At 47.7% G+C, this 14,326-nt stretch overlaps 1 protein-coding gene across 1 annotated transcript in view; it reads left to right on the top strand.

Annotated features, from left to right (window-relative positions):
* Positions 1-14,326, top strand: part of carmil1 (capping protein regulator and myosin 1 linker 1) — a 32,803-nt gene extending 18,477 nt beyond the window's left edge. The window contains exons 21-37 of the mRNA XM_080485780.1: positions 509-681; positions 930-998; positions 1,077-1,170; positions 1,236-1,334; positions 1,412-1,540; positions 2,285-2,407; positions 2,687-2,862; positions 3,952-4,039; positions 4,118-4,267; positions 4,344-4,410; positions 4,818-5,104; positions 5,200-5,309; positions 6,540-7,020; positions 7,506-7,527; positions 9,803-10,132; positions 10,544-10,657; positions 11,211-14,326. Of these exons, the coding sequence (XP_080341906.1) occupies positions 509-681; positions 930-998; positions 1,077-1,170; positions 1,236-1,334; positions 1,412-1,540; positions 2,285-2,407; positions 2,687-2,862; positions 3,952-4,039; positions 4,118-4,267; positions 4,344-4,410; positions 4,818-5,104; positions 5,200-5,309; positions 6,540-7,020; positions 7,506-7,527; positions 9,803-10,132; positions 10,544-10,657; positions 11,211-11,329 (2,631 nt within the window). The 3' untranslated portion in view covers positions 11,330-14,326. The remainder of the gene's footprint in view (positions 1-508; positions 682-929; positions 999-1,076; positions 1,171-1,235; positions 1,335-1,411; positions 1,541-2,284; positions 2,408-2,686; positions 2,863-3,951; positions 4,040-4,117; positions 4,268-4,343; positions 4,411-4,817; positions 5,105-5,199; positions 5,310-6,539; positions 7,021-7,505; positions 7,528-9,802; positions 10,133-10,543; positions 10,658-11,210) is intronic.

Consider the following 14,326-nt stretch of genomic DNA (forward strand, 5'->3'; position numbering starts at 1 on the left):
GCTTAATCCAGGCAGTGAAGTCTGAGCTGAAACCAAATTACAACGGGAGGCAGTATAGGTATTTCACCTCAACCCTGTTAAACGCTTTCTCTGCGTCTAACGAGAGAACCGCCTCAGGTATGACAGGGTCCAGGGAGCCGATAATGTTGAGGAGTCGTCTGGTGTTAAATGAGGAACTTCTTCCAGCCATCAACCCAGTCTGATCTGTGGAAATGAGGGTAGGCAGAGCCTGTTGTAGGCGTGTAGCTAAGACCATGGTGATAATCTTTTGATCTACATTTAAAAGTGAGATGGGTCTGAAGTTACTGCATTCAAGGGGATCTTTGTCTTTTTTTAGAAGAAGAGAAACGGTTGCTTCAGATACGGTTGGGGGCAATCGGCCCTTAATAAAGGATTCATTGTAAAGCTTAACCAAATGAGGGATTGACAGGTTTGTGTCTGTTATTGTCCGTTACTGTCTCTGCAGTGTGTCTGTTAGTCAGTACAATGTCTGTTCCTGTCTGTACAGCCACTGACCTCGCTGTCCCTGGCCGACTCCAAGCTGAAGGCCGACCTCTCCATTGTGCTCAGCGCTCTGGGCAGCAACACGTCGCTCACCGAACTGGACGTCAGTGGAAACAACATGGGAGACCTGGGGGCCAAGATGCTGGCCAAGGCCCTGCAGATCAACTCCAAGCTCAGGTGGGGGGTGTGTGTTGCTGGCCAAGGCCCTGCAGGACTCCAAGATCCTGGGGGGGGGGGGGCTTCCCTTATCATCACTGATCACTGTGTGTGTGTGTGTGTGTGTGTGTGTGTGTGTGTGTGTGTGTGTGTGTGTGTGTGTGTGTGTGTGTGTGTGTGTGTGTGTGTGTGTGTGTGTGTGTGTGTGTGTGTGTGTGTGTGTGTGTGTGTGTGTGTGTGTGTGTGTGTGTGTGTGTGTGTGTGCGCAGGACTTTAGTTTGGGACCGGAACAACGTCAGTCCTCAGGGTCTGCAGGACATCGCTGCTGCTCTGGAGAAGTATGAGTGTGAATATGTGTGAGTGCGTGCGTGCGTGCGTATGTTCTTCCAGACTAATGTGTGTGTATGTGTTGTGAGGAACTACACGATCCGCTTCATGCCAGTTCCCATCATGGACGCTGCCCAGGCTCTGAAGTCAAACCCGGAGAAGACGGCGGACGCCCTCCTGAAGGTGGCGCTGCACGGTGCTTCTACATGTCTCTGGTTCTTCTGGTCTGACTGGACCTATTGTTGCAGATGGAGCAGTACCTGCTGAGGAACCACGAGACTCGGAAATACCTGCAGGAACAGGCGTACCGACTGCAGCAGGGCATCGTGACCAGCACCACGCAGCAGGCAGGGCGCCACCGCGCACCGCACGCCGCACTCTGACCGCAGTGTGACCTTGACCTTGTGACCTCTGTGTGGTGCAGATGATGGACATGATGTGTGTGAGGGTCCAGGACCACCTCAACTCTCTGAGGTTCACCGAGTCCAGCTCAGTCCAGGACGACATGGAGGCAGTGGAAAACATCATGATGGACGCCAGGAACTCAAAGACGGTGAGACAACAAAACGCTGCGCGACATCGTGAACCTTCACCTTCTAGTCCACAAGTCTCCTCAACGTTAGCTCCTCCTTCCTGTGTCGTAGTGCTTGTCCCTCCACTGAGACTCATTCTCCACTAGGGAGCACCAGAGAGCACTCGGCGCCAGAACGTGTCGGGGGTCAAAGGGGGGGGTCAAGAGATGGTCAGAGAGCGTCAATGTCAGGCGGCGCCAGAGAGCATCACTCTCCACTGGGGACGCAAGAGAGCATCATGGTCAGGGAGGTTGGGGGGTCAGGGCAATGCCTTTTTCTTTTGACTTTCAATCTTTTAAGAAAAAATCTTCAAATGAAGGAAGAACTTAAATTAACTTATTAATTAAAACTGTTTTGGATATAGTTTAAATATATATTAGTTTTATTACAAAATGGGTGATTTATAAGATGAAGCATCGATACCAAATGATATTGTATATAATATCAAAAAACAACAAATTCTTTGTTTTACATTTAAAATGGTCTGAATCGCTTTTAAGATTTAAATCTAAGTCAGTTTCAACACAAACATGAGAGTATTATCTAGAAACGAATGATGATGAATAAAGTGGCATGAGTGTCCTGACTAACAGAATCCAAACCAGCACCAGGACACTTCAAGTATCTGCTTCAGTGTTGAGTGGATTTTAGGCTCTTTAGATTTCCGATCTTCAGCAGCTTGTTCCTTCAATGACCTGAGTTTGTTTTCTATGTTTTTCATCCAGCTGTTACCCAACCTGTACCACCTGAAGAGCTCCGCCTCCAAACCACCGTCTGTCGCCGCCCTTCAGGACAAACTGAAGTCGATGGCAGGAGAGCTGGCGGGAGTGATGGAGGAGCAGCTGCAGGTAGAGCTTCAAGAAGCTCTGTAATCTGGTATAATCTGGATGTTAGAAGAGGAACATGGTCTATAATCTCGATGTTAGAAGAGGAAGACGCTCTATAATCTAAATGTTAGAAGAGGATGATGCTTTATAATCTCGGTGTTAAAAGAAGGAGACGTGCTATAATCTGGATGTTAGAAGGGGAAGAAGCTCTATCATCTGGATGTTAGAAGAGGAAGATGCTCTATAATCTGGAAGTTAGTGGGAGGAAGCTGCTCTGTAATCTATAATTGCCCCCTCCAGACGATGCTGGTGTCGATGGTGGACGCCGCTGAGAGCCTGTGTCCTCACGTGATGAAGAGGAGCGGCCTACGTCAGGAGCTGCTGAAAGCGGGTGGAGCGAGAATGACGATTCCCTGCAGCTTCATCACCTCCACACTGCTGGAGCAGTCTGGAATCGACATCGTCAACAAGATCAGGTTGGATCCTTTTCAAACTGTTGGATAGTGTAATTGTTTAAAATGTTCAGTGAGTTTATTGGTTCCTGCAGGTCGAACATGAGACGTTGAGGTGAATCATATTCAGTGGCTGCTGACAAACATTGTTAGTTTGGAAGGAATATGAAGAAGTATGAAACTTCCATCAGTCAACCTCCATTAGTCTAAAGCTCCAGCGGGCAGCACTCTGAGAGTTCTGCTGGATCATGTGGGACTAAAGCCTTGTTTCCACTGCACAGAATGTGTCAACACGGTACGGTATGGTCTGGTACTCTTCGTTCGTATCCATTGCAAAAGTTGTGGATGGTACCAAAACAACCATACCAAAGGGTTCAGAGTTTTCGTCACCCTTCCTTACCCCCGAAGAACGTTATCATGTAGCATGTAGCCTCGCTACTGTCTGAGTCCCGAAGAACGTTAACATGTAGCATGTAGCCTCGCTACTGTGTGGGCCCCGAAGAAGGTTAGCATGGAGCACCGAGCACTGTCGGGGTTATATGATGCACCTGAACACATCACTCAGCTGCAGTTAAAACCATTAAAATCTGACCAACATGGTGGCTCCGACACAAACGTTCTCTTTTATTACTGAAATAGTTGTGAGGGAGGGGGATCCCCCCCGTCGCTAGGACCTTGGCCCAGCTGGACCCCCCGCGCTGCTCCACCCCACCCCCGAGTGGCCGGCTTAGGACCCGGGGCACCCCCCCAGTTTGCTGTTTTAAAGATGTGTGGCTGCCTTGAGGGGGCGTGGCCTGCGAGTTTGACAGCTTCTCCTCGAAGTATGAACTCTCCTGCCAAACAAGCATTTTTATCGGCAGCTGGCTGACGTCACAGCTGAACTTTTCTTCTTGTTCTCATGGGTTATTAAGGCCCCTGCATACTCCGGAGAAAAGCGCCAATGACTCCGCCCACACCGTGGTGGTACTATATTGTAATGGAAAACAACCAAGGTTGAGTCGAGTAGAGGCGAGGCGAGTAAGGCTGTGTTGGATTTAGTGGAAAAGCACCATAACGGACAATGAAACCTGGTTAGTTTGTTTGACTCTGTCTCATTGTCTCTCTGTGTATCAGTGAAGTGAAACTGTCCGTCGCATCGTTTCTGTCCGACTGCATCGTGGACGAGATCCTGGAGTGTCTCTCCAGATCACAGCACACTCTGGTTGGTGACCCTCCAGTTCCTCTCCAGGCTTGTCCTCCTTCTACTCAGCACTGACGTTTTGTCCTCATCCTCCTCCAGGCTGACCATCTGACCAGGAAGGAGCAGCCTCTGCTGCGGCAGCACCCTACCACGGAGCCCAAGGTCCTGGACGAGACCGTCCTGCAGCTGGAGGTCCGGGATGAGGCCCAGAGGCCGGAGCAGAAACTGGAGGACCTGGACTCCTGCATGGTAGGAGAACACACACATGTTCCACACTGCAGCTCAGCTGGTGCAGCGTCCACAACATCCTGCTTCTGTCCTCCAGATGACTCCCAAGTCCAAGAGGAAGAGCATCCTCGTGAGGATGCTGCGGCCCGTCTCGGTGGCATTTGGTGAGTGATGAAGCACCTCCAACAACTCCAACATCTCCAACACCTCCAACAACACCATCATCTCCAACACCTTCAACATCTCAAAAAACTGCAACAATTCAAAAACTTGCACATAACCTGAAGGATTCACAGTGTTTGATTTAACAGCATTTTTACCATTTACTACACCATCATCTGTACATGTGGAGAACATTTCTTCGTACAGACGCTGAGTGGCGCTCCACCATGAAGAAGAACAGGACCTGACATTCAACCTGCAGCAGTTTCAATGTATCCATGTTTGCAGCAAAGCTTTATTATGATTGTCATGGAAACAGTTCTTCCGGTTTGTCTCAGGAAGTTGTTCAAATGTTTCCCTGACCTCCATGTTTAACTGGTTACACTTTGTTCTCCTGTTGTCCCGTCAGAGATGGAGTTTGACCTGGACAAAGCCCTGGAGGAGGTTCCCGTCCATGTGGAGGACCCCCCCCTTTCTGCCCTCCCTCCCCCTGCTGCCTCCGTGCGGTCAACGTACGAAAACACCCCGCCGCCCCCTCCCCCGCCGGACACCAAGCCCGTCCAGCTGAGCGAGCTGCCAGTGCTGGAGCACCAGATGCTGGAGCATCTCACCAAGCTGCGGCCCAGACCCCGGCCCAGGCCCAGATCCAGGACCAGACCCAAGACCAGGACCAGGACCAGATCCAGCAGGGTGGCGGTGGGTTTCCTTCCAGTTCCTCTGGACCCTCTGGACCTGCAGCAGTAACACTTTTTAGATGTCACTCACTGAACACTCACTTGTTGCTTGTTTAGGGGCCGGCTGCCTGCAGCCCGCATGAGGAAGAGCAGAACAGCATCATAGGAAAGCTGGACGAAGGCCTGGACGACTTCTTCTCCAAACGAGTGATGAACCTCAGGTTGAGGTGAGCATCACGTTGAAGGTCTTCCTCATGTTTTAAAATGTTCAAAACAGACGAGCAGGTTGATTTGCAGGACCAAAACAGTCGCGTGTCGTCGGTGTAGAGACGTAACGGTTCTGCTCCAAGTCATGAAAGTTCCAGTGACTTTTTTAAAAATAGAAAACTCCTCATTTATTTCCTGGAGATCCTGATTTGTCAGGCCCCGTTTACACGACAACAAATTCGAGTGTATCCACAAAACTTTCTTCACTTTTAGGGGGTCCGTTTACACGGCACCAGTGTGCGGATGCACTGTATCCGCAAAGTTTTTATCCCGGCTCCCAAGGTGGAAAGATTCTTTCACGGCTCAAATCCCTCCTGCGGAGACTGATGGAGGCTACAGAGCCTGTTACTGCACATGCACATCTCTCCCTCTCCCTCCTGCTCTTTCAGTTGTAAACAAACATGGCGGCCGCGTAGTGGTACGACCCGCGGTCTGTATTCTAGTTTTATTGTCCAGATCAGTAGTTTAATAGTTGAGACTCTCCCCTGATAGCATCCGATGTGTCATCAGTCCATACGGATGTCAGGTTCTCTCAATTCTCTTCACGTTTATAGTGTTTTGTTCTCTGCACACACGTCTGTGTAGTTTCATAACAAAATCAAGCAACAGCGCCCTCCAGTGGCCCGGCATACTAACTACATCGTTGTCTCTGTGTCCGCTGCTGCAGTGTAAACGCACTCCTTTTATTTAGCGGATTAGGTGTTGTCACGTGAAACGTTGTCGTGTAAACAGGGCCTCAGAGTATCAGACAAACAATAACCCCGCTCAAACTATCTGGCTGCCTGAGTGCTTGTACAGTAGCATTAGCATTAGCAGGTATTGTGCAGCCTGAAAAGCAACACACTTCTTCCAACATCCATCAGCTGATTATCAAAGTGAAGCTTTTTTAAAATGTCACTGTCTCTTGCATAAGAAGGTGTTTTTGAAAACAACACAAATGTTCAGGTTGTTCAGGATTTATGGAAAAATATGGAATTACTTCTGGACTGTTTCATCCCTTGTCACACTAAAACAAAACAAACATTTGTATTTGTCAGTATTTGATATTATTATGGACAATTTTACTGCTGCGGTGTACTTTGGATGGATTCCTCCCTCTGGCGGATATTGAACTGAAACAGTGTGATGCTCTGGCTGCAGCTCTGCCGACTCTCACAGAGTAACACTCACCTGTGTGTGCTGTCCTGCAGACTTCCTTCTGTTAAAGCTCCACCCACCATCTCGCACCAAACTGCAGACAGGAAACGTGAATCCAAGAAGAACAGCTTCTTCAACCTCATCAAATCTCGAACATCACGCTCGGAGAAAAATCACGGAGCTGCTGCCATTGCTCCATCTCCAACGGCTGCCTCCACCTGTTTGACGGTCAGCACAGAAGAGACACCCCCTGCTGGTGGTGCTGCTGCTGTGGAGCCTTGTCCAGGGCTCCATGAGGTGCCATCCTCAAATTACGGAGACTCTGAGGCCGAGAAATCCCTTCTCAGCTCCGAGCCTGCCGGGGAGGTGAAGGAGCAGGAGGTGGAGGTGCAGGAGCAGGACCAGGACCAGCTGACCGAGAGCCCAGAGAGGAAGGAGAACCCACTGGTTCCCCGTCACATCGGGGTTCCTGTGATGGGAATGGACCTGCTGGCAGAGATGAAGGCCAGGCAGGAGAAGATGGCGGTGAAGAAGGTGAGGGAGGTGACTGAGGTGAGGGAGGTGAGGAAGGTGAAGGACACAACTCGTCTATCAAACTGCTGAAAGTGACTGAACCTTTGGATGTAGTTGCAGTTCCCAATTATTTCTGTAGAAGTATCAAAGCAGAAACTCAGTAATGCTTTACTTGGTATAGTTCACATAGCGGCATTATTGTATTGTTAGTATTAGCATTAGCTGAGCTTTCACTACTGTGTGGGTCAGTTCAATAACTGATTCTCGTTAGAAAGGGAGGAAGATGCTCTGTAATCTGGATGTTGAAGGAGAAAGATGCTCTATAATACGTTAGAGGAAGAACGACAGCAGCTCTTCAACTATTTTCATCCATACGAAAGTAACAAAACATCTGCATTTGTATTGATGTACACTTTAGAAATCAGTTACTTACAAAGGTGTGTGTGTGTGTGTGTGTGTGTGTGTGTGTGTGTGTGTGTGTGTGTGTGTGTGTGTGTGTGTTCCAGCGTGAGTCGTCAGCAGACAGAGGTGAGTGGATCAATATTCCTGTGTGAAGATCAATAATAATAATAATAATAATACATTTCATTTCTAACACACATTTGAACAATCTGAAAGTGCTACAGGAGAAAAAGAATTGAAAGGTTGGTCAAAGAAAGAAAAACAGTTCAAGTTTAAAAGAAACACATACAGCACAATTAAGAGAAGTCTTTTCCAAAAGGTAGGTTTTTAGTTTGTCTCTGAATCAGAACTATTGAAGACTGTACAGAAATGAGCAACCAGGCCTAATCTCACCGTCTTCCTTGGCCCTCCCCTCCCCCACCTCCTTCCCAAGGAGTGGCAGCAGGGAGATGGAGCAATGTGCCATCATGCGGCTGTGTGCGTCACCCCCCCTTCCCCCAACCACCACAGTTGCTCTTGTTATGTTATGTTGTTATGTTGTTATGTGTTGTTGTATTGTGCTCTATGTGCTGAGGATTTTTTTTTCCATAATCCCACACTGTGCCCCCTGTAAGGGGGTAATTTATGTTTGAGAAGGGTTGTTTGGAGGTACCGGGGCTGTGGTTGATGATGGTGGAGTAGAAACTGAACCGTGCATTCCTCAGGGTTTCTGCATACTTCCTTTTGTGTTCTCTGTAAACCTGCTAGTGAACAGTCAGTCCAGAGGCCTTGAACTGCCGCTCCAGGACATGCCCGACTGTTTTCATCTTTCGCAACTTGCAGGTGTCCCGGGGTGCTGAGCGTGGAAATGAAACTGGCCTTGATGATAGGGGGAATCCAGCAGACTGCTCAGGGACTGGTTGTAGAAATCCACTGAGTCAGTAACAGAGAGGGAGTCAGTTAAGCCGGAGGAGAGATGCTGAAGGTCCAGGGTCAGGGCATCCGTGTTGAGGTTTTTCAGGCTTCTGATAATGAATCTGCAGCTTTGGTTTGGTATGGGGTGAGGGGAAGGGCAGCTCCATTGACACAACCTTGTGATTATAAATGCCAAGGTCGTAAACCTGTAGGTTTCTGATGGGGGCAGAGTTGGAGATGACCAGGTCAAGTGTGTGTCCCTTGGAATGTGTGTGTTGCAGGTTGAGGGAGTCCAGCAGCCTGAGAAAGTCTGCAGCAAAACGACATGAGGGGGTGTCGACATGAATGTTTATATCTCCCAGGATTATGGCTTTTGGCAGAGGTGGTACAGAGTGTAGTGAGATCAATTATTTCTGGGATGAAGGTTGGGTTGGGTTTTGGGGGTCAGCAGATGAGGAGAAAAGTCATGGGATGTGGAGACTTACAGATTTACAGACACACGCAGGAGGATGTTGTCGACAGTGAGATGGGAGACAGCTGTAGGTCCTGTCGGCGGATGACAGCCAGGCCACCACTGCAGCCACTTCTGTGAGCTGCCTCCAGGTAGCTGTAGCCGGGAGACAGTCTTCATTTAGGACAGAGTAAACTTCTGGCTGGTGCCAGGTTTCGGTCAGACCCATCAAGTCGATTTCTTTCTCCCTGATGTGTTCTTCAATTATGGAGGATTAATAGTTCATGGATTGTGTGTTGAAGAGTTCGAATTTGACCGACTGTGGCGAGAATCTTTGTATCGGTCACAAAACCCTCAAATCCACTCTGTGTACACTGGAATCCAGTCCACAAAGTATGTCCTGCCGGGATTGCGTTGATCTTGTGGTATTTCCTGTGTTGTTGGAATGCAGAGATCTGCTGAAGGTAGTTCGGGCTGCGGTGCTCTGATGAAGTATCAGACGTGTGATGGGTGTCCATAGTGATGGAATGTTTGTAGCAGAGCAGCCCAGCTCACCGTGGAGGATGATATTCCTCTGTGAATGTAGCGAGGGCGGCGGATCAGTCCAAGGTCTCTGATGATGGGGATGTTGAGTCCAGGAGTCGTTGCGAGGTTGAGGCGGTGGAGTTGAGAACTGGAGTAGCTGAACGCCATGCCGACCACGGTGGGAAACTGCTCACCAGATAGCGTTGGCCCCGAGTACTGGAACGATGGTGGAGGGGAGGAAAGCTGCCCATTCAGGTGGGATCCAGAGAACCCTTTTCTGGGTGGGACAGTTATTGCTGAACGTCAACTGTAGCAGGTAGGTGCCTTGCTACAGTGGGACAGGAGCACTGTTAGTGCGATCAAAACTTGAATCTCGCAGGTGAAGAAGCAGTCAAAACTTAAAACTAAAAAATTGCATTTAAAGAAGCAGCGAACAGACGATGCCAGAGTCTTCTCCGGAAGCCTTTAAAAAACTATATCAATATCATGGATCAATGTCCATGAACCTAATGATCAATAACTCTGATCCAGCAGATCATCCCAGACCGGAGCCGACCCCTAGATCCAACCCCCCCCCAGTGATGTCTCGTGGCCCTGGACCTCAGAGTCCGGCTAGTCCTCAGAGTCCAACCAGCCACGGATCCCAGTGTCTGACTGGTCCCCAAAGTCCGACTGGTCTCCAGAGTCCGACTGGTCCCCAGAGTCCGACTGGTCCCCAAAGTCCGACCGGTCCCCTGAGTCCGACCGGTCCCCTGAGTCCGACCGGTCCCCTGAGTCCGACTGGTCCCCAGAGTCCGACTGGTCCCCAGAGTTCAAATGGTCACCTGAGTCCAACTGGTTCCGGAAGTTCCAGTGTCCCTGGTGAGTCGGAAATGAAGGAGGGAAAGAGCTGAAGAGAATGAAGGGGTGAAGGGAGGGAGGAAGGTGTGAAGGAAGTGAAGAGAATGAAGGAGGGAAGGAATTCGGGAGTCAGACATGAAGAGAATGAGGCAGTGAAGGACTTGAAGAAGGTGAAGGTAGTTAAGAGAATGAAAGTGAAGGGAGGGAAGGAAGTGATGATGGTGAAGAAAGTGAAGAGAATGAAGGAGTGAAGGGAGGGAAGGGGAGAAGGAATTGAGGAGAATGAAGGGAGTGAAAAAGTAGAGAATGAAGGAGTTAAGGGATGAAGTCAGTGAAGAGAATGAAGGCGTGAAGGATGTGAAGTAGTGAAGAAGCGCTCAGCAGCGTTCTGACTTTCGATTCTTGACGTGACTCATTCAATGTGTTTCTCAGATGAGGACTCAGAGGCTGCCAGAGCGCCGCTGCCTGCTCCTCGCCTGAAGAGGGCGCCGTCAGAGCAGGATGACGCAACCAGTCTCCCTGTAGCTCTGCTGACTCCAGTGGACGGTTGGTATCAGGACGATAGATTGATAGACTTTATTGTCATTATGCAACACTGCACAATGAAACTTGGAGGTTCTCCTATATTCAGTGCAGGATCACAACTCACATAAAAACTTCAAATGGGCTTAAAATCTTTCACATATTAAAAAGTTTAAAGTCTTTCACATATTAAAAAGTATTGCACAGTATATTATTAATCACACAGTGAGAAGTAGCAGCAGTGATGAAATGTGTATTGCAGTTATTTATATGCGAGAGTTCAGGGTGGCGATGGCTCTGGGGAAAAAGCTGTTTCTCAGACACTTCTGCGAGCACTTAGCAATTATTTAAAAATTGAGAAAATTAAAGGTTTAAAACGTATCCTTCAGTCAGATGTAAACAATGCCAAAGTCAAATTAGCTAAACAAGGTTTTATCAAGGTGCTTCCGACATGTTCTGAGAACAAAGTAGCCACAGATGGTTTGGCTCTGCAGTACCAGGTTTCACCAATAGATGGTGCATTCAGAAGGAATGAAAACCTTCCTGATGAAGTGGACATTTCTTCTTTTCTCTGCAGGGAGTCCTCCCTCCGTGGGTGTGGTAGCCCTCCATCAGTCTGAGGTGGGGATTCTGGATCATGAAGCCTCCATCAGCCAATCAGAGGAGGAATCCACTGACCAAGCTCCTTTGATCTGATCCAAAGCTCCTTTGATCTGATCCGGACCGACTTGCTCAGACTCCGAGCTGCAGGCGGAGCAGAGACGGCAGCAGTGCTTCTTGTTCCTGTTCTTTTTCCTCTTCCTGTTTGGTTTCCTGTTACTTTTTCTGATTTCTCTTCCTGTTCCTTTTCCTCTTCCTGTTCTGTTTCCTCATCTTCATTCATGGTTATGGGTGGAATGATGGATGCTGAATGGTTTGTGCTACCATCTGAGGGCAGATGGTTTCAATCTGTGCAGCTGTAATAAAACTCAGTCAGCTGGAAAAATCTGACTGATATTTCAGATATTGCTTTTCAGGTGTTGCATGTCATTTATAATCTGAATATAATCAAGAGTCTTGACCTCAACTCAGACGTTCTGCGCTAACCCAATTGTTGTAATACCAGGTATTATCACCAGGTGGTGTAGTCTCACCATCACATTTGTTCTTTAAACCACCACATCCATCCGTCCATCCATTTTCTCCCGCTTATCCGTTTCCAGGTGGCGGGGGTGTCAGTCTGAGCACCGTCACCCAGATCACATTGCACCCATTAAGAACCTTCCTGCAGGTGGTGAGCCCACTGGAAGGTGGCACCCGGCGTGGGACATGAACCCACTACCTTGAGATTGAGAGTCTCATGCTCTACCAACTGAGCTCGCCGGGGACCCTAAACCAACACATCAATGAACTAACGCTTGGCACAACCAGAATTATTTATAGAATTGGGAATACCATTTTTTCTTTGGAAAACCATATTTCTCAGCTGGACTCATGCATCACGCTATTGTCTTTAAATATTCGGTTTGTTCTCTGGGCTCTACCAAACATTTTTCTCCGCTTCCCAGTTTTCTTTGAATGTATCAGAAATCCTGCATGTTTTTCATGGCTGCTGCTTTCGTCTGTTCAACGTTTCCGTGTTCCAGTTAATATTTCCACAACTTTCCCCGTTACTCCACATACCACAAGTTCAAAACAATTGGGAAATTAGTAACAACAAATACAACAGCTGTGAAAAAGGTCAGCGTTCAACTGTAGTTTCACCCACTCACAAGTTGGAACATTCCTTTGCCCAGTTCCTCTTTAGCACACCTCACATTAAGACCAAATGTGCAGAGTGTAAAATGGTTTGTCAATGTCAATCTGAAAAAAAATTATAGTTTGCATATAATTCTGTTTTTTCAGAGGACTGGAACTTTCCAGTTCCCCAGTGTTCCCATGTATTTTTCCCACTTGGAAATCAGAATATTCCCAGTTTTTGTTTAATAGCAGCAGCATTTGTCTTATCTACCCTCCTAGCTTAAGATGTGTTTTTGATTCTTGGAAGTTCAAACGTCCCCAGTTCTTCTTCAATGTGTCACAATTTAAAACCAGTAGTACGCATCCGTTGGTTGGTGTCAACATGGACGATGCGCCTTGGTTAACATGTGGTGCCGGGGTGGGTCCAGACTGGAACAGCCAATCCGCGAGCGACAAACTGCCACAGTGGGTGCAGCGGTGAACCGTTGCCGGGTTGTCTTCAGGCCTGCTGGAATTCTATCGGGCTGTTGTTTCCGTTGCCAGGTTCTGGATCTTCTCTCTTATCTTCAGCTGCTTTCTTGAGCTCACTGCACCATCTGCTACAGTCGGCCACTCGGTGTTGCACTGAGTGCTGATGAGGCAGGTGTTGTACGCGGCACCCTTGGTTGTGAACGTGAGCTTGGGGTTCTCCCAGACACGTGTGGTGAGCCCACCAACGCAGCCCTCCCGATGCGTTGGTTGAGTTCAACATTGAGGGACAGTTTGTAGAAAGTCTTTCCAGGCTTGAGAGAAATTTAGAATAAATATTGTATGAATTCAGGATATAGCGGAAAAATCTACTGAAGTTAACGACCAAGTCGGAGTTGTCATACCACTTTGTACCAGTAGACGGTGCAGTGAGGCATTCACTCATTCAGTCCAAGAATAGAAGCAGATTCAGAATATTTAAACCTAAACTTTGATGAGTTTGTACATTTCACTCTGATTTGATCTGTTTCACAGCTGCTGTCCAAATTCCAAGTGTTCAGTTGGAAAATTCCCACTTCCCAAGTGAAAAAACTGGGTAATATTCAATTCAAACATACAATATTCCAAGTTTTAATTCAATTATAATGTAAAGATAATCATGATGCTGCCGCTAGGATGTGCCCTGACGAGTGTTGTAATAACAGCTTGCACCACCAGGTGGTGCAGTGAGTCGCTATCTATGCATCCAGTCCATGATCTCAAGAAATTGGCACTGCTGTACACAAAACAAAACACAACATAACACAACACACTCCAACCAGGACCTCCATTTACATCTCTCACATGTCTTTTTATGTCGATTTGTGATTACCTTTCCATCGTACCTGTTCTGCTTTGCCTCTTTGAGCTGTGACATTTCAGATGTTTCCCCTGGAATTCCCCTTGTTGCCCCTGCAGTGTCTCAACATCACATCTGGGAGACCATGGATCTTTGGTACCACCTCGCTCCGGAACTCAGGAAGCCAAGACCTCAGCTTAAGAGAGAGTGATGTTCTCTCTTATCAATATATTTTAATCCTGTTCAACAACATATTTCCATAATTGTAAATTGTCCTCGCTATATGTAACAATAATATGTTACAATATTGTAACACTGGAAAAATGAAGCATGATCAATAAAATGTGTTCCCAGCTGTTTTAATCGTCTGATCAGCAGATTCAGGGATTTTACTGAAACAAACTCCAAAAGTTCACATTCTGAAAAAGCGATCATTATTTTGCATGATGCAATGAAGACTATTTAACTCCAGTCTGTTTTGTGAAACGGCAGAAGCTGTCAGTGCAGCTGGTCCTGTTAACCGTTCAGTAACCATGGAAATGCACGTAATCGCCACTGATGATGTTTGTGTTTAGCTGATTTTAGAGCAAACGCATGCGAGCAGACCTGCTGCTCTGCTGGACTAAGATGCAATTAAATGGACTAATAGTGTTGAAATAAAGAACTCA

Source organism: Lipophrys pholis (genome assembly GCF_963383615.2).
Source record: "Lipophrys pholis genome assembly, chromosome: 17".
NCBI classification, from domain to species: domain Eukaryota; kingdom Metazoa; phylum Chordata; class Actinopteri; order Blenniiformes; family Blenniidae; genus Lipophrys; species Lipophrys pholis.